The sequence below is a fragment of the Trachypithecus francoisi genome, unplaced genomic scaffold (assembly GCF_009764315.1).
Source record: "Trachypithecus francoisi isolate TF-2019V2 unplaced genomic scaffold, Tfra_2.0 Lachesis_group14, whole genome shotgun sequence".
NCBI lineage: Eukaryota > Metazoa > Chordata > Mammalia > Primates > Cercopithecidae > Trachypithecus > Trachypithecus francoisi.
In genome coordinates, this window is record NW_022681459.1 from 51,249,260 (window position 1) to 51,269,210 (window position 19,951).

General features: G+C 48.4%; 1 protein-coding gene across 13 annotated transcripts; it reads left to right on the top strand.

The window, feature by feature from the left end:
* The first annotated feature begins 1,165 nt into the window (after nt 1-1,165).
* On the top strand, nt 1,166-16,731 carry RABL2B (RAB, member of RAS oncogene family like 2B). 13 transcript variants are annotated; one of them, XM_033233360.1, is made up of 10 exons: nt 1,168-1,415; nt 1,562-1,810; nt 3,393-3,556; nt 6,425-6,454; nt 7,991-8,070; nt 8,922-9,001; nt 14,204-14,315; nt 14,661-14,758; nt 15,086-15,169; nt 15,336-16,731. In XM_033233360.1, exons 3-10 carry the CDS (start codon nt 3,450-3,452, stop codon nt 15,432-15,434), a joined length of 690 nt encoding a protein of 229 aa, XP_033089251.1. In that variant the 5' UTR covers nt 1,168-1,415; nt 1,562-1,810; nt 3,393-3,449; the 3' UTR covers nt 15,435-16,731. The 13 variants fall into 13 exon arrangements, with proteins under 13 accessions (XP_033089259.1, XP_033089260.1, XP_033089258.1 ...); XM_033233368.1 differs by lacking the exon at nt 1,562-1,810 and having other exon boundaries at nt 1,166-1,365; nt 14,664-14,758; XM_033233369.1 differs by lacking the exon at nt 1,562-1,810 and having other exon boundaries at nt 1,166-1,365; nt 3,397-3,556; nt 14,664-14,758.
* The last annotated feature ends 3,220 nt before the right edge of the window (nt 16,732-19,951 follow it).

Below are 19,951 nucleotides of genomic sequence, written 5' to 3' on the forward strand. Positions count from 1 at the left end.
TGTCACGGGTGCACGTCCTCAACCTCGGCAAAATGAACTTTCTAAATCACCTGGAACCATCTCAGATACTCAGGGTTCACAGCTCCCTTTCCCGAATCCTCCCAGGAGCCCTTCGTGGGCGCCCAGGTCCTGCATGCTGTTGTGGCCGAGGCTCACCTGGAGCAACTCAACTCTTCCTTACAGCCTCATGAACTTTTCAGTTCCTAAAGCTGTTTAGCCTGTGAAAGGAAAATGAATCTGAGGGCCCAAAAATCACTAATCTAAAGGGAAAAAAGCTGGGAACTGCTTAGGGCAAACCTGCCTCCCCTTCTATTCAAAGTCACCCCTCTGCTCACTGAGATAAGTGCATATCTGATGGCCTCCTTTGGGAAGGCTATTCAGAAACCCAAAAGAATACAACAGTTTGTCTCTCACCTACCTGTGACCTGGAAGCCCCCTCCCTGCTTCAAGTTGTCCCGCCTTTCCCAACGGAACCAACGTTCATCTTACATATATTGATGTCTCCTGTCTCCCTTAAATGTATAAAACCAAGCTGTGTCCTGACCACCTTGGACACATGTCGTCAAGACCTCGTGAGGCTGTGTCACGGGCGTGCGTCCTCAACCTTGGCAAAATAAACTTTCTAAATTGACTGAGACCGTCTCAGATATTCGGGGTTCACAAGTCCATGCATGGGGACGTCCCCTGGGGTAGCGCCCCTCCTCCACTGAGCTCACTTGCGTCCTCCTCGTGCGTTTTCTTCACAAGAAATTTCACAGCTACTTGGTCCACACCTATCGGCCCTACAGGAACCGCTGTTCTCCACAGGCACATAGGCGGCGTACCTGCTGGGCTGTGTCGAGAGGACCAGGTTCCTCTCCTAATTCCCGCTCAGTTAATAGCAAATGTCGACAAGTCGAGAAATTTGCTCAAATTTACCCCATCAAATAAATAAAAAATGGAGAAAGCGGGACCTGCGCCCCCACCGCTGACGTGCTCACCCCTCCACTCCCTCTAGGAGGGCGGAACCCACTGAACTCTCAGTACCAACCACACCCACAGCCAGGAGACCCAGTACCGCACTTGGCCGCATGCGCACTCTCTGCGGCCCTCCCGCCAGGCGCCGCGCTGGGCAGCCCGCACCCCAGCGGGGTCCTTCAGGCCTTCTGCCGGGCAGCCTCCCTCGGGGTCCTTGCGCAGTTGCGTAGCAGCTGCGAGGACGCGGGCCGAGCCGGAAGCAGAGTGCGCTGCAGCGCGAGCTGGGCCGGCGGGCGTGGTTTGAGACCGCGCAAAGTCCAGGCGGGCGGCAGGGCCAGAGGGGCCGCTGGCCGCGGGCAGGCGACCTGCAGCGTCCCTGGTCTCTCCAGCCCTCACTCAGGACCGCACGTGAGGCTGGCTTAGCACGCGGGATCAGCCCCTCAGAGGCTGCCCTAGAGGTCTGGGCGGGAGGGCGTCCCGGTCGGGGGAAGGACGGAAAGGTGGCTTCGTGAGGCTGTTGTCGGGGGCGGGACAGGCAGCCTGGCGATGCCTGGACATGGTTGGTGCCCAGAAACATTTATCGAAAGATAGCTTGCCCACTTAGATCGCAAGGACAGCGACAACTAAATCCTCGCCCGTAAGCGGTAGCTCACGACTGTAGTCCCAGGGATGCCGAGGAGGGAGGATCGTTTGAGTCCAGGAGTTGAGGGCTGCAGTGAGCCGTGATCGCGCCACTGCACTCCAGCCTGGACGACAGAGTGAGACCCTGTCTCTAAACAAAAGAAAGAACCTCTTCAAGCATGGAGCCGTGCAGCTGGATTTGGCTTTCTGTCGCTGTCTCTACAGGGTACAGGTGAAAGGGGGCAGACCCCTCACCATGCTTTCCAAGCATCTGCCGCTTCCCAGGAATTGTGTCCCTGGATAAACAAGGCGAAGTCCCTGGCTGTGCAGAAGCAGTAGCTGTGTGGTGGCACAGTCAGGAAAACTTGGGGACCCTGTTGGTATTTTCTACCCCTGACCTGTGTGCATACTTCTGTCGTTGCTCTTACCACAGTAGACTCTGCTATCATTGTGTCTTACATCCCCTGAACCCTGTGCAACGTCTGCTCATGGTGAATGCTCAGTAAGGTTCACTTATTGCTGCTATCTCGTCATCATATCATTTCTATGTGCCCACTAGCTAAGAGTCTGGACTGTGATTACATTCTCAGGAATGTTTGCAAAGTCATATTTAGGTGTGAGGAGAGTAAAACAGAGCTAGAGATTATGTTGTACACAGCCTTTGGCACTGGATGCCTGGTGAATGTCTTGCGCAAATGGGTAATGTGAGGAGCAGCATTTGGGATGCACAGGACTTAAAGTATTTGTATATAACATGTTATTGATGCCTGTGTGTCCTACTCTGCTACTCCAAGTCTAGTAGTCAATTGCATACCATATCTGAGTCCAGCACTGAGGGAAGCAGTCTAGATGGAGGTACAGCGGGGTATAATCAGCATTTAGGAGATACTTGCAACTAATAAAGGTTGAAACACCACTGGAGAAGGGGGTTAGGGGAATTGCACGTGTTGAGAGACGGAGAGGCAGGTACAGATTACAGTAGGATGGAAAATGAAGGGGAGGTAAAAGGCATGAAGAAGGCAAAGGATCACAAGTGTGGGTCAGGCATATTTGACTGTGTGTCAGTGTCATTCAGTGGTGAGAGCTCAGGCTTTCTGGCAGACAGTGTCTCCTGTCAACCATGTGACTGGGCACTGTTTTTTTGTGGTTTTCTTTTTTTTTTTTTTTTTTTGTCACTGTTTCACAAGTAAGGAAACTTTTGTATGTTGAACTTGTAAATACAGGCCGGGCACGGTGGCTCATGCCTGTAATCCCAGCACTCTGGGAGGACGACATGGGCAGATCACTTGAGGTCAGGAGTTCGAGACCAGCCTGGCCAACATAGTAAAACCCTGTCTCTACTAAAAACACAAAAATTAGTTGGGCGTGATGGGAGGTGCCTGTAATCCCAGCTACTGGGGAGGCTGAGGCAGGAGAATCACTCAAACCTAGTAGGTGGAGTTTGCAGTGAGCCAAGATCGCGCCACTGCACTCCAGCCTGGGTGATAGAGCAAGACTCCATCTCAAAAAAAAAAAAAAAGAACTTGTAAATACAGAATACTGTCTCTCCAGGTGGTCATGGGAGGTGTGACCTTAAGCATACCTGCAATAGGAATATATCATAGGGAAAACCACCCTAAGAGAATCTTCTGGGTACAAGGTTACAACCCCAAGGCTCAGCATGTGGCAGGCAAGTTGGTGATGAATGGAGAAGGGGGTGAGCGTATTCTTGGGCCCCTCTCTCGTTGGCTCATTGTCTCTCCTGTCCAGGAAGAGGAGGAAATAAATTTGGTTGAGGGGACTTCTCTCTGACAACATCCTGTTGTTCTTCCCAGATAGTGACAAGACCCTCCCCTCCCCTGAGCTCGACCCCTCTCTACAGCTAGGAGCCAATGGCAGAAGACAGAACCAAACCCACTGAGCTGGACCAAGGGAAGTATGATGCTGATGACAACGTGAAGATCATCTGCCTGGGAGACAGCGCAGTGGGCAAATCCAAGTATGTTGAGAGATTAGGGAAGAAATATCAGCCCCAGAGAGGGTCTGGGTCATTTAAAAAGTCCTCCAGAGGCAGAGGAGCATGACTTCTTGGGGCTGGTGAAGGAGCAGTCTTGGCTGGAGTCCAGATGTTCACGGAGGAACGAGGGGAATCACGAGAGCAGTTGTGTGTGTTGGGTGGAGGGGGCAGGTCATAAGGACTGAGGAATTTGAGTGTTTCCTCTGAGCCCTGAGAGAACATGTGGAGCAACTGAGGACATTGTATGTGGTTTGTGGGCTGAGGGATGGCAAGGGCGGGGAGTGGGAATGGAAAGTGACTATGCCACCGTGACAGATTGGGTAAAGGTGGTGAAGATGCTTTCTTGGAGGGACTCTCTAAGATAGAGAAAACTGGGTAGAACTGACGATTGACTATAATCATTGTGAAGATTGGCTTATTCTTTGAATGAATTTCAGTGCCTACATGCCACCCGGAGAGGTGAAGGGAGGCTCTGCGGTGCTGGCGGATTGTCTCCATGAGATGTCCTATTTCTTATACCTAGGACTGGTGAGGGCACATGTCCATTTCTGCCTTCATAGCATGAGGGTACACTTGCCCCTGCCCAGAGAATTTGTTACGCTTATTTCCCAAGTACTCCAGGCCCACCTTGTTTTCTACCTTCATTTTTAGAAACATGTCCTTTGACTCAGGTAGCTGTGAATAGTTCTCTGGGGGCTTTGCTGGTTTTTAGGCCATCTCCATGAATTTGAATTCTTTCTCTCTCCCGCTCTCTCTCTCTCTTCCGCACCACACAATCACACACTGCAGCTCTGGTTTAGTTTTTTTGTTTGTTTGTTTGTTTTGAGATGGAGTCTCGCTCTGTCCCCCAGGCTGGAGTGCAGTGGTGTGATCTCAGCTCACTGCAACCTCTGCCTCCTGGTTTCACGCCATTCTCATGCCTCAGCCTCCTGAGTAGCTGGGATTACAGGCACCCGCCACCATGCCTAGCTAATTGTTTTGTATTTTTAGCACAGGTTTTGCCATGTTGGCCAGGCTGGTCTGGAATTCCTAACCTCAAGCGATCTGTCTGCCTTGGCCTCCCAAAATGCTGGGATTACAGGTGTGAGCTACCGCACCCGGCCAACAAGACGTGGCTTTCTGATTCCATCTTTAAGAGTAGTTAGGTCCACATGTGTTGTCTTTTTTCTTTGATAGCTGTATAACTTGACCTTTAGGGTCTTCCATTCCTGTTAATAATTGCCTATCATCGTTGTGCAAAGAGGGCACAGGCACACACCCCCACCCCCAACTAAGGCCGCATGGTGTGAGTACAGAGTAGGGTGATGGGGGAAATTTACAAGCAGAAAAGTCACAGCATATGACTCCGTGGGTCCCAAGCTCTCATTATCCTGAGGGAGTTGTGCTTAGGCCAATAGTAAACAGTGCCTACTCTAAATATTTTTGGGAAAAGAACACAGGGAACATCTGTATATGTGACAGAGACAGAGGCAGCTTCCTAGAGCCTCCGAAGATAGGCCTGCTCTGTTGTTAAGCTCAGGCCTGCCGAGCTGGTTCTCTGCTAAGCTGCAGAATGTCGGGAGGGAATGAGTCTCTGGGGCTTGTTTTTCTCTCCTTCATCCTGTCTTCCAGAGGCAACTTTTCCTTAAGAAAATCCCTCTGTGCCTGTGTTTTTATTCTTTCACTGCTTCTGCTTTGATGAGGCAAGTTTATGGATCTCTCCTCTTCCTCCTCCACTTCCTGAGCACGTGCCCTCTCAAGACAGTGTTCTGAGCTTGGATCTTTTTCATTTACCATCTTAACCTCTGGCTGCGGAAATTTCTTTGTGTAATTTTCTATGTAATCTAAGAAGATGGTGTGTTTTCTTTATAGTAAGGGTACTGTTTCTTTATAGTTACAAAATCAATCTATCTTCCTTTTACAATTGAAGCTGCAGTTTAAAGTCAGAAGTATAAAATCATGGTTAGAGTGTATTACACTGACAGACAGGCAAGCAGTGACCCTACAAAACATGAGGGAAAAATGTTGCAATGTAAAGAGAGTGGTCAGGGAAGGCCTAGTTGTAAAGGTAACATTGGGTCAAAGACTTGAAAAAAGCAAGGAGTACGCCTTGCAGATATCTGGCAGGAGCATTTCAACAACAAAAGGAGGAAATGGCCAGTGGCTAGAACAGAGGGAGAGAAAAAGAAATGGGAGAGTTTGAACTGAAAGAAATGGGGAACCACTGGATGGTTTTGCACAGAAGAGTGACAAAGTCTGCCTAATTTTTTAACAGAATAACTGACTGCATTCAGAATAGATAGTCCTCTCAATAACCAATAGATCAAGCAGGTTCTCTTGTCTCTGCCTCCCGAGTAGCTGGATTACAGGCATGTGCCACCACCCTGGCTAATTTTTTGTATTTTTAGTGGAGACAAGGGCTTCACCATGTTGACCAGGCTGGTCTTGAACTCCTGACCTCAAGTGGTCCACCCGCCTTGGCCTCCCAAAGTGCTGGGATTACAGGCGTGAGCCAGTGTGCCCGGCTGGGAAATGGCTTTTGAACGGAAGGCACAGCATTGGCCTGGCCTCTGTTTCTCTGTGCATAACACAAGGGTAATTGTATGTGCAGCGCTGTGCTGTGGTGAAAATAACAGATTTGAGAGCTTCACATGGACTGGTGTGTGTACTCTGAGTGACATGAGCTGTTTGGTTATGACGGGTTGGTAATGCTGATTCCCAGGTGCCAGACTTGACCTGGAAACTGTGTGACTGTGGAGCGAAAGGGGGGAAACACAGGTGGCTTCCAGCTTGTCAGCCTTAGGGTGATAAAGTTTGGGACAAGGGAGAGATGGAGACGCCATCTGACCACTTTTCCTGTTCTGCTTTCAGACTCATGGAGAGATTTCTCATGGATGGCTTGTATCCTTCAAGGTTTGAAATACCCCTTTTTCCTGTGGGTCTTCCCACGCTCATGTATCAGTGCCCCACTGCCCACCCCTTTGTAGCAGCAGCCCAGGAAGGAGGATTGGGTAAGTGAATGCACAGGTTTTGTTCCACACTTGTTTCTTGCCGATTGATCCACATGGCATTGTACAATCAGTGCTGTATATTTTGGAGCTTACTCATATTTGGATTTGTTTTATATTAAGAGGGCAGTACAATGGCAAACAGCAAATGGTTTGGATCTAATGCCTGGATTGAAACCCCAACTCCTCCTCCTCCTTAGTAGCTCTGACACTGGCCAAGTCATTTAACCTCAAAGCTTGGGCCCCCTACTGTTGAAAAACATCTCTGATATGAATGAACTTTGAAAAATAGGAGCTGCCAGCCCCACCTTCCTCCATGAATTATTCTATTGTATAGGTTTGGAGTGAGTTCCTCCCTGCAACTGGGAGATTTTTAAACAGCTTCGGCCGGGCGCGGTGGCTCAAGCCTGTAATCCCAGCACTTTGGGAGGCCGAGACGGGCGGATCACGAGGTCAGGAGATCGAGACCATCCTGGCTAACATGGTGAAACCCCGTCTCTACTAAAAATACAAAAAACTAGCCGGGCGACATGGCGGGCGCCTGTAGTCCCAGCTGCTTGGGAGGCTGAGGCAGGAGAATGGCGTAAACCAGGAGGCGGAGCTTGCAGTGAGCTGAGACCCGGCCACTGCACTCCAGCCTGGGCGGCAGAGCGAGACTCCGTCTCAAAAAAAAAAAAAAATAAAAATAAATAAATAAATAGATAAATAAATAAATAAACAGCTTCCCAAGTGGATCCACTGAAAAGCACAGGTGAGAAGAGCCCCTGGAGCCTGCTGCTCCCTGCCCTATGCTCTGCACCCCAGTGCTCAGTTGCCTTAGGATCTGAGTATGTGTTACTCCACCTTGTACCAAGTGCTTCTGCACACCCAGCCCACCTGCAACACTTGGCTCTGCTTTTTACACTGTCCAACTTCTTGCAGCCTCAGAAGGTGTTTATCCCCAGAGTTTAACCCTTTTTCTCAGGGTTTCACACATAGGCAGACTCCAAACTGATAGATGGCTTGTCAGCTGTAAGGCTTGTGGGAGCTTTTGTCCCTGGAATGGTCATGTTGCTACCTAGGGTCAGGGTTTCCTTTCTAGCCTGGGAAAGCTCCATCAATGATTGAGTTGGGGTTTCCGCATTTGCATTTTTCCAACTGCATGATGCCCTTTATGACACTTGTCTGTAAAATCCTGTTCTGCGTTTTACCTCAGACTTCGATGACCAGAACACACTCCCGTCTCCTCCCACCCCTCACTCTTCCATGGAGCTTGTACCAGTGATATGTGAAGCTGATCCTCTGTCTGCAACATTCGTTTGATTTAAAATCTCGGTAACTCCAAAGAGAAGAGGAGGGAGAGGATCCATTTCATCAAACCAAACACCCCTGCTCCCCACTCCTTCCTTACCTCCCCTTTTATTGATTTTGGTCCTTAACCTGAGTGCAGTCAGCCACAGCAGCTGTCCACGTACGCCCTGACCCTGTACAAGCACACTACCACGGTAGATGGCAAGACCATCCTTGTGGGTAAGTGGCACAGGGCCAAGCCATGCTGACCCTCAGGAAAGAGGAAATGGGAGACGAGGGGAGATGAGAGAATGTTCATAAGGAGAGAGTCCAGAGGGAGAAAATGAGACCCCAGGGAGGGATAAGGGGTGGTAGAGAGAACCCAGAGAGCCAGGAGCCTCGGGAGGCCATGGAAGGTGGAAGGAGGCACACAGGGGCCAAGTCCCAGCCCTCTGACCTGGCGTCCAGGGCGGCACCTGTGCAGGACAGGGTTCAGGAAAGGAGAAGTCAGGGGGCTGTACCCACCTCAGGGAAGAAGAACTTAAGAGGCCTTCGACAAGGCTGTAGTTTGCCTAGCTTCAGGGGTTCTTATTCAGCCAGTTTAAAAAAATAAATGTGGTCAGAACATTATCTACCACATCGGGCTTTGACCTTCCATCGGGTCATAATCCTCTCCACACAGCCTGCCTGACTCTGTCTACCATCTGTGGTCAGCGCACGTGAGAAGTTGGACTAGTTTAGAACTTAGAGGACCCTGCATATCATGTGGGAAACGGGGAACCTATCTTCTCCCTCCTTGGGCTTCCAGTGTGTGTTGTCCTTCCTCCTGGCCCCTAACCCACGGTCTTCCCATACAGACAGGTGAACACACACCTCTCTCATCACACTCAGGTACACTGTGTTGAAGACACACGTGTGGAGCTGTGTGGTCTCTGTTTCTCCCTGTGTTCCCCGTGTACACTCACACACGTGCTGTGGTTTGTGCCACATGTGTGTCGTATTTTAGTGACTTGCACAGAAATGTACCAGGCATGTGGGTCTCTGTGATCTCCAGCCCCCAACAGACAGTCAGAGCTGTGTTCACATTGCAGACTTTTGGGACACGGCAGGCCAGGAGCGGTTCCAGAGCATGCATGCCTCCTACTACCACAAGGCCCACGCCTGCATCATGGTATGAGACGGGGTGGAGGTGGACAAAGGCACTGGGCAAGTCTGGCCTGAGGGGTGAGGGGCCTAGCAGCCCTGGGCCCTCTTAACCAAGTCTGGGTGTTGTGGGAGGGGGTCTCAGGGTCACCCGGGGATGTTTCAAACCACACCTGCTCCCCAGAGCTTCTTAGTGAGAAGGTGCCAGGTGAGCTCTCTGGAGGTGGGGATGGGTGGAGAAAAGGTGGAACAGCAAGCTCTGGGCTTCACCATCAGGTGTAGCACCCAAGAGGCAAACGTGTGCCAGAGACAGGGCCACAGTCCCTCTGATGGACCCACCCTGTCAGACAAGCTCCCAAGGCCTCTCTCTACTGTTGCCTGCTGCTTTTCCCTAGGGGGCACATGCTGGGACTGAGTAGATGCTGCGGGTCCCAGAGAACCTTCTCTCTCAGGCCAGCCCCTTGCCTCCCTCCGAGCCTCCCGTTTTGTTGCCTAGGACGCAGTCCTTACGGTTCCACCCCAGTGGCCAGAGTGTGGTAAGTGCCTGAAATGCAGCCGAGGAAAAGGCTAAGAAAGGAAAAAGGAGCTCTGTAAACCTGTGTCCTATAGAAGTTCCTACCCGTGAATTCCCTGGCTTGGTTCTCAGGCCACCACTTTTAGATGCTGAAAAGGAGCATGTTTTTCTTTTGAGCCACTTAAAAAACATTTTCATGGCTGGGCATGGCGGCTCATGCCTGTAATCCCAACATTTTGGGAGGCCAAGGTGGGTGGATCACCTGAGGTCAGCAGTTTGAGACCAGCCTGGCCAACATGGTAAAACCCCGTCTCTACGAAAAATACAAAAAATTAGCCAGGCATGGTGGTAGGCACCTGTAATCCCAGCTACTTGGGAGGCTGAGGCACAAGAATCACTTGAACCCAGGAGGCAGAGGTTGCAGTGAGCCGAGATTGCGCCATTGCACTCCAGCCTGGGCAACAAGAGCAAAACTCCATAAAAAAAAAAAAAAAAAAAAAACCCACATTTTCATGAACATCATCCATCTACACTGCAGGAAGTAATACACTAGTCTTCTGAATTATGAACCTAGCAATTGTCACCAAGTGAAAACCTTAGTCACTAAAATTTCTTGGAATAGCATTCAAGGTCTCGCTTTAACACAAAACCCCAAAACTTGGTGGCACAAAACCACCATTTTCTGATGGATCGGGAATCCATAATGTCTGAAGTCTCAGCTAAGAAAACTCCAAGGCTGGGTTCCAGGCTGGAACTGCCTGGGGCATCTCCCCACGCACACACTGGTACTTGGCTGGACTACCAGCAGGTTCTGCTCCCCGTGTTTCTTCGCAGTTTGTCCGTTGGGCCAATTTGGGCTTGCTCACAGAGTGTCAGCCAAGATCCCAAGATCAAGCATCCAAAGAGAACCTGGTGGGACTTGTATTTCCCTTTGTGGCCTAGCCCTGGAAGTAACATGGCATCTCTCTGGCCATAGTCACAGAGGGAAGAAACAGATGGCATCTCTCAGTGGGGAATCAGAGTCACATGATTACAAGAACACATGGGATGGACAGGTTGCCACCATTGTTGGCATGTATTAATACAGTCTGCCATGGCACTCCATAGCATTTAGACACCCACCTTTCTAGCCCTACCTCCCACTTAGTGATTGTCTATAAGTATGCACAGCCTTACTTTGGCACTGAGAGGGATGCATGGCTGAGCAGGTGTCATCTCATCTGTAAGAAGCAATAGCAGAGGGAATCCAGAAGGAGCTGCTGTGTTCTGCTCATTGTCACCTGCTCCTCTGCACACCTTCCTTCATGCTCTTCCCTCAGCCTCTCCCCAGCTCACACCCCTTTACTTGAAACTCTGCTCATTTTTCAGGCCCTGCTTAAATGCCATCACCTCCATGCAGCCTCTTCTGATGTTTGTCATTAGAATTGTTCTTCCCTGTGTGCACCACCGATCACTTCCACAGTGTGGATTCTGTCTGTGATGCACATGTGCAGGAGGCCAGGAGTGCCAAGGCGGAAAGACACAATGCTTCCCCTAGGAACTTACTGACTGGTGGGCACAGTACAGATACCAGGGGTGAAGACAGTGAGGATTCTTCCCTTCTGACCCTTTGCAGATGGTAAAGGAAGGAGCTCATCAGCTGATTCCCCCCACTGCCCCTTAAGAACAAAATCCCTTGAAAAATTCCAAAAGCTTTAACTCTGATCACTGTTAAGGTACTAAACAAGAGGATAATGGGGTAAGGCAAATGGGGCTAGTGTAGTGCAGCAGTCTGACCCTCAAGAGCAGAGGAGCTTGGTTCTAGCCGGTTTGGTTTCGGGCCTACTCTGGCATTTGGTATTTTGAGCTCACCTCTCTTTTTCTTTTGGAGTGACTGCTTCCTGCATCTGATGCATCTCCATGGGCTCCCTTCAGACCCTCTTCTGAAGGCCTGGGGTGTCTCTCCTGCCACCATGCCTGTGTCTGCAGGTGCCTGCCACCAGCCCCAGTCTGTTGCACGGGCCCTGGCGGGTAGAAAGCACTCACCTTCTGACCACACGGGGAGCTGAGGGTCAGAGACGGAGGAAGGCTCGACCCTCCACCTTGAAACCTTGAGATGGGGATGCTGCTCATTCTAGCCAGCTCCTCCTCGGCTCTCCAAACAAGGAAAGGGTGCTCAGGAAACCAGACCTGGACAAAAGGCATCTGAGCCTGGTGTGAGGCAGATTCCGGAAGTTTCGTTACAGTCATCCTTTATAAGGAGTCTTCCTCGGGAATTCAAGACAACCTGGTGATTCATTGATATTGGCCTATGAAAGAGAATCCACATGGACTTCCTGCCGCCTCTTGAGGTGTGACAGCTGCTGACCCTCCCACCACCACACAGGGCGAGCCCCTAGCCCTGAGCTTGAACCATGTTCCTTGCACAAATAGCTGGGTGATTTAGAAGTGAGGTCAGCTGTGCCAGCAGTTACAGGGTGGTGGTTGTCTGTAACTTTAATCCACTGACTGTTGTGCTAGGGCAGTTCGGGCTGGACACTTGGGAGGAGCTCCCGTGAAGGGCACGAAGTTCACTGTAGCAGCAGCTCAGTTGTCTTTCAGAGTTCTGCCCTTAGAGCTGGTTTACAGTGCTCATCCTTCTTGCTGATATTTTAAAATAGGTAAAAACAGGCTGGGCACGGTGACTCATGCCTTTAATCCCAGCACTTTGGGAGGCTGAGGCGGGCAGATCACCTGCAGTCAGGCGTTCCAGACCAGCCTGACCAACATGGTGAAACCCTGTCTCTACTAAAAATACAAAAATTAGCCAGGCGTGGTGGTGCGCACCTGTAATCCAGCTACTCAGGAGGCTGAGACGGGAGAATCGCTTGAACCCAGGAGGTGGAGGTTGCAGTGAGCCAAGACAGCACCACTGCACTCCAGCCTGGGCAACAGCAAGACTCCATCTCAAAATAAATAAATAAATATAGGTAAAAACAATAAATTATAAAAACATAATACAATTATGAACTACAAATAATAAAACAAAAAATTTTAAAAAGGTTTAGAGAGCAGTCACAGTGGCTTCTGCCTGTGATCCCGGACAGTTGGGAGGCCGAAGCAGGAGCGTCACTTGAGCCCAGGAGTTGAAGACCAGCCTGGTTAATATAATGAGACCTCATCTCTACAAAAAATATACAAAATTAGCCAGGCATGGTGGCATGTTCCTGTAGTTCCAGCTACTCAGGAGGCTGAGGTAGGAGGCTCACCCGAGCCCAGGGAGTCCAGGGGGCAGTAAGCCAAGATTGTGCCACTGCACTCCAGCCTGGGGGACAGAGTAAGACCCTGTCAAAAAACAAAAACAAAAAGCAGAAAGAACAAAGAAGTAAACAAAAGCTTAAAATTAAATCAGCCAGGTGCAGTAGCTCATGCCGGTAATCCCAGTACTTTGGGAGGCCTAGGCAGACAGATCACTTGAGGTCAAGAATTCAAGACCAGCCTGCCCAACATGGCGAAACCCTGTCTCTACTGAAAACATAAAAATTAGCTAGACATGGTGGCGCACGCCTGTAGTCCCAGCTACTGAGGATGCTGAGACAAGAGAATCACTTGAGCACAGAAGTCAAAGGTTGCAGTGAGCTGAGATTATGCCACCACACTCCAGCCTGGATAACAGAGTGAAACTCCGTCTAAAAGAAAAAAGAAATCAAGGCCTGTTGTGGTGGCTAACACCTGTAACCCCAGCACCTTTAGAGAGCCAGGTGGGAGGATCCCTTGAGGCCAAAAGTTTGAGATGAGCCTGGGCAACATAGGGAGAGCCTGCCTCTACAAAAAAAATAATTTAAGAATTAATGGGTGCATGCTACTTGGGAGGCTGAAGTAGGAGGATCCCTTGAGCCCAGGAGTTTTGAGGTTCCAGTGAGCTGTGATTGAGCCACTACAGTCCAGCCTGGGTGACAGAGGGAAACTCTGTCTCTAAAAAGTAAAAAATAAAAGTAAATCAATAGTAACTAAAGTAAAACTCTAGAAACATTTACAGTTACTACAGAGGAACTTTAAAACAGTTTAAGCAATAAATATAAGAGTAGACTAAAAAACACGGAAGTTTACAATTTCTAACAGACTATATCAATTGGCAAATTGATTCAATTTATGATTGCTAAAATAGGTGAATAAGATTAGATGACAAGATAACAAAAAAGGAATACGTTATTTATTTATTTATTTATTTACTTATTTATTTATTTATTTATTTATTTTCAGATGGAGTTTTGCTCTTGTTGCCTGGGCCGGAGTGCAATGGCATGGTCTGGGCTCACTGCAACCTCTGTCTCCCTAGTTCAAGCAATTCTCCTGCCTCAGCCTCCCAAGTAGCTGAGATTATAGGCATGCACCACCGTGCCCAGCTAACTTTTTGCATTTTTAGTAGAGACAGAGTTTCACCATGTTGGCCAGGCTGGTCTCGAACTCCTGACCTCAGGTGATCAGCCCGCCTCAACCTCCCAAAGCGCTGGGTTTACAGATGTGAGCCACCACACCGAGCCAATAATAAGATTTTTAAAAATATTTTTGCATCTGGAGACCCCAGGGGGCTTCCCTGAGAAAGGAGAGCCTCTGTGGTCAGAGAGGCTGCAATTCAGAGCATTCCCACAGACAACGCCATGTGCTCATGCTCACCTGCTTAGGTGTGTGAGTCACCTGGAGATGCGGTGCAGAACATTGACACCTGAGCTATCTTTCTTCCTCTGCCCTTTGCAGGTGTTTGATGTACAGAGGAAAGTCACCTATAAGAACCTGAGCACCTGGTACATGGAGCTTCGGGAGTTCAGGCCAGAGATCCCATGCATCGTGGTGGCCAATAAAATTGATGGTGGGGCCATCCCTGCCCCTGGGTGTTAGCAATTCACTGGGGACCCACCACCACACGCTTCCTCCCCCATTCCTGGGCAGGCAGCCTTCAGTGACGGTCCTCCCTCCCACGATAAGATATGACCCTTGGTTACTTGCATTCTTCCCACCTTATAAAGAAGCCAGCTAAGCCAACCTGCCCTCTTCCCATGACACAGATCCCTAGTAACTGAACTCTTTCTAGGACATGTTTCCTAGTCATCCCTGCCTATCCCACTTTCTGGAATGAAGGCCTCCAGTGGCCCACCCTCCAAACCCTCTTCCCTTCCCTTGACAGACAGACCAATGTCCTACCTTCTCTCTACAGCAGACATAAACGCGACCCAAAAAAGCTTCAATTTTGCCAAGAAGTTCTCCCTGCCCCTGTATTTTGTCTCAGCTGCTGATGGTACTAATGTTGTGAAGGTATGGTCGGCTGCAGAGGTAACTAGCAAGGTCAGGGTGCTAGGTGGTAAAGGGAAGCTGTGAAGAGAAGGGCTTACTGCAGGTGTGATGGAGAGAATGGGAACAGTGCATGGGCATGGATGGCAGGGAGGGGAGAAGCTGATGAGCCTGGACTTGAGGCAGAAGTCCATTGACCATACATAGGTCAGGGTGACAGGGAGAGGCAAATGGCGGGGTAAGGTTGCTGATTTTAGGAATGGAGTATTGTGTAGTCTCACAGTGGGGCCAGTGGGGTGGACTGGGCAGAGTCCAAGGCACTCCCATCCACCATCTCTACCTCACCCGCAGCTCTTCAATGATGCAATTCGATTAGCTGTGTCTTACAAACAGAACTCCCAGGACTTCATGGATGAGATTTTTCAGGAGCTGGAGGTAGGTCAGGCCCACATTTCGGGTGGGGTGGAAGAAACGGCGTCTCTTCAGGGATAGGGACTACAACGCAGTAGAGTGGCTCTCGCCTAACTTTGCCCCACTAAATGTCCCAGACCTGCGGCTGAGCAAATGTAGGGCCAGGCCTCACCTGCAACCTTGTTCACAGAACTTCAAGTTGGAACAGGAAGAGGAGAATGTGCCGGACCAGGAGCAGAACAGCAGCATCGAGACCCCATCAGAGGAGGCGGCCTCTCCCCACAGCTGAGGGCCTGGGGCTAGGGGTGGGTGGAGCCTTTTTAAAATACCCTTCCCTTCAACAGCTCTCCAGCTCTGAATGGAGGAACTCTCTAGGCCATCCCCTTTTCTACCTCCTGCATCCCATCCATCCGATTAGCCTCCCACATTCAAGGCCCTTAATGCAGGGATGAGGTCAGCACTAGCAAACTCTGGACTGGTGGAAGAAGTCCTCACCAGATCTCCTTGAAGCAGAATTAGGGATCAGTATCATTAACACCTTCCCCACCCCCTCCCCCCAGGCGGGCAGTGAAGAGAATCAGAAAACATGATTATGTGCCACTTTAATAAAGGAAATTTAGGCGTTTTTTGTTTTTTTGTTTGTGTTTTTTTCCTTTCCAAAGCTCACCTCAGGGACAATTCCTTGTGCTTCTGCCAAGGTAATGATTAACCCCCACCCACAGCTGAATCTGTGAGACCTCATTCTTTCCCTATGTGGTCTCCCATCATTTTTCCTCTTCATTCTCCCAATCATCTGGTCGGTTGGTTGGTTTGTTCGTTTGGAGACAGAGTCTCACTCAGAGTCGCCAGGCTGGAGTTTTGTGGCGCAATCTCAGCTCACTGCAACCTGACTCCCTGGTTCAAATGATTCTCCTGCCTCAGCCTCCCGAGTAGCTGGCATCACCACACCCAGCTCCTTTTTGTATTTTTAGTAGAGTCGGGATTTCACCATGTTGCCCAGGATGGTCTTGATCTCCTGGCGTGATCTAGCCGCCTCGGCCTCCCAAAGGGCTGGGATTACAGGCGTGAGCCACTGCGCCCGGCCCCAATCGTCTGTTCTTAAACAAATATTTTTGAGCAGATAGCTATTCATTCCAGATTTCTGTGTGTACCCACGCTGTTTCAGGAGCTCTTCTAGGTAAAGCTGAGATCACAGGAACATTAGAGTTAAGTAAAAGCAGGTGACAGGCTTAGCTATAGTTAGGAATACACAAGCTTTGTTGGTGAAATCCAGAGTCCTTACAGCCACACCACAAGGTACATCCATTTGGACTATAAGAAGCGCTTCCTTTAAAGTTCTATTTCAGCATAAAGAGGCTGTCTTTTTTTTTTTTTTTTTTTTGAGGAATAGTTTTACCTCGTGCCTCCTGTGGGAGGCTGAGGACTGCAAGAGGAGAGCTAGCAGATATGCCTGTTCACCCCTCTCTGGTACTTGTGGCTTGCTAGTATGTTGTTATTATAATCTCGGGCATTCTTTGTATTGTGTTTATTAATAGGGTTTTGTTTTTATTGTTTCCTTTTTTACAGTAAAGGCTGAATTACATAAACATTGAGTAAATATATGTGCTTTGTGGCTCCGAAGTGTGTAGTGAGCAAAAAGACAAAAGAATTTTTTATAGAATTTACATACTATAACGTTCACCATCATATTGGTTTTATGTGACAATTTTGTATCAGGTTCCTTAGAAGCTGACCCTGAGAAGGCCATTGTTCAAATGACTTATTAGGGTCATTCTCAGAAGAGTGAGGCGGGCAAGAAGCAAGAAGCTCAGCAAGGTTGTGGTCTCAGCTGGAGGCCGGCTTCACCACCCCACCCCACCCCACCCCATCCCAGGGCAAATTGCCCTACAGAGTTAGTCCTACCTCAAGACCGGGGGACTTTTGTACCCTTCAGCCAAGGATGTGAGGTGGAAGGGGGCCTTCTGTTTCAGTAAGGTCAATTCTCTGGGGAGAAGGGCAACTGTGCGCTTCCTTCATCAACACTTAAAGCAATTGGAGGATGAATGTTTAGGCAGGGTGCCAGCAACATCCACAAGCCAGATCCACCTGTTTCTTAAAGTTCATTCCATCCAGGTAGAGCTGCTCCATGGTTCTAACTGGTCACCAGTCCTGGGGGAATGTACAAGAGAACAGTCAATGGGAAAGGACAAACCATAGCCCCTGCGATTATAGTTGGACCCCATGCAGAGACTGATACTTGTCACCTCTCATCCTCTGTCTGGCACTTTTGCTGGTCTAGGTTGTTTGCCTGGTGGGTGGATCCTGCTGCTCTTGTCTAAGGGGGTCTGAGCCTCTGCTTACTATGCCTTTATGAGGCAGTGGTTGTTACACTTACATAGTTATAGCTAGACATGCAGGTACCAAGAGATAGCATGAACCACCTGAGTACCAAATACATTGCTCCCTACAAGCAGGCATTGCTCATTGGGTGCAAAGCTTCAGTTATGCCAGAGGGAGAAGTCCTAGAGACCTCCGGTACAGCATGGTGACTCTAGTTAACAACACTGTATTCTATACTTAAACATCTACTGAAAATAGATCTTCTGTTAAGTGTCCTTATCACAAAACATAAGAATTAGAAATGAAGAGAGAGGGAGCAAACGTTTTGAAGTGATGAATATGTTTATGGCATTGATTGTGGTGATGTTTTTATGGGTATATACTTATTTCAAACTCATCAAGATGTGTACGTTAAATATGTATATCCATAAAATGGTTTTTAAAAATACATGAAGCAAATGCACATTTCTCCAAAGAAAATATACAAATGGCCGATACGTACATGGAAAGATGCTCAACATCATTAGTCGTGAGTGAAATGCAAATCAAAACCAGAACGAGATGCCACTTACTGATAATGAAAAAGATAATAGCAAGTGTTAATGAGGCCATGGAGAAATTGGAACCTTATACACTGCTGGGAAGGAAGTAAAATGGTGCAGGCACTTTGGAAAACAGTTTGGCAGTCCTCGAACGGTGAAACATCAAGTTAACCATATAATCCTGCAAATCTACTCCCAGGGTATACACTCAAGAGAAATGAGAAGATGTGCTCACAGAAAAGCTTGTGTATGCGTGGGCATAGCAGCACTATCCATAATAACTAAAAAGTTGGAAACAGTCCAAATATCCATAAAATGTGGTATATCCACACAATGAAATATTACTCAGAAATACAAACAAGTGCTAATACATGCTACAACATGGATGAAACTGAAAAATATGCTGAATGAAAGAAGCCACATATAAAGCACCACGGGTTGTGTGATTTCCTTAATATGAAATGTCCAGAATAGGCAAATCTACAGACAGAAAGATTACAGACAAAAATAATGGATTAGTGGTTGTTTAAGGTCGGGGGTTGCGGGTGAAACTGGGAAGGAATTTGGTGGGGGCCAGGAAGCTAGGGGTACAGATTTTCTTTTTCAAGTAATGAGAATACTTTAAAATTCATTGTGAGCGGGCACAGTGGCTCACGCCTGTGATCTCAGCACTTTGGGAGGCCAAGGTGGGCAGATCACTTGAGGCCAGGAGTTCAAGACCAGCATGGCCGACATGGCCAAACCCCGTATTTACTAAAAGCCCAAAAATTAGCTGGGTGTAGTGGTGCATGACTGTGGTCCCAGCTACTTGGGAGGCAGAGATGAAAGGATTGCTTGAGCCCAAAAGTCCAAAGCTGCAGTGAACTGTGATTGCACCACTTCACTCCAGCCTGGATGACAGAATGAGACCCTGCCTCTAAATAAAATAAATACATAAATAAATAAGAGAAATCCAGCAGCATATTAAAAGGATAATACACATGACTAAAGTGGAGTTTATCCCAGGAGTGCAGTGTCAGTTAGACATTTAAAAATTATTTAATGGGGATGGGCTCGGTGGCTCATGCCTGTAATCTCAGCACTTTGGGAGGTTGAGGCAGGCGGATCACGAGGTCAGGAGTTCAAGACCAGCCTGGCCAACATGGTGAAACCCCATCTCTACTAAAAATACAAAAAATTAACCAGGCATGGTGGTGCATACCTGTAGTCCCAGCTACTCAGGAGGCTGAAACAGGAGAATCACTTGAACCCACGATGGGGAGGTTGCAGTGAGCTGAGATCACATGCCACTGCACTCCAGCCTAAGCGACAGTGCAAGATTCCATCTCAAAAACAAACAAACAAAAAAATTATTGCAAGCAAAAAAAGGATAAACTAAATCTTGCGGTACTGGATAAGAGGTAAAAGTATTATTGTGACCTCTCATTTAGCTTTATATATATATATATATAATAGATAGATACAATAATAGATACAGGTATGTACATGGGTTAGTAAACAACATATATTACCTAACTGTCTCATCCAGCTTTGAGGGCTTAGAAGTAACACATCTCAGCACTGACGAGCACACCCAGTGTCCAGATCTTAGTTTCTAAAAAAACACTTTCCAGTGAAAGACCCAGGTTACTTTAGAGAAATGGTGGATTCCAGGGCTGAAGCAGGAGAAATACAAAACGAGCCTATAGCATCTTATTATATCAGAAAGTAAGGATGTGCTCAAAAAACAAAATGAAGCCAGGTGCAATGGCTCACACCTGTAATCCCAGCACTTTGGAAGGCTGAGGTAGGAGGACTGCTTCAGGCCAGGAGTTCAAGACCAGCGTGGGCTGTAACATAGCAAGAACCTATCTCTATAAAATAAAAATAAATTAGTAATAATTTTTTTAATTTAAAAAGTGATGGAGGCATGTCAAAAGAACTCAAGAGCCAGTGTGAAAGGGCT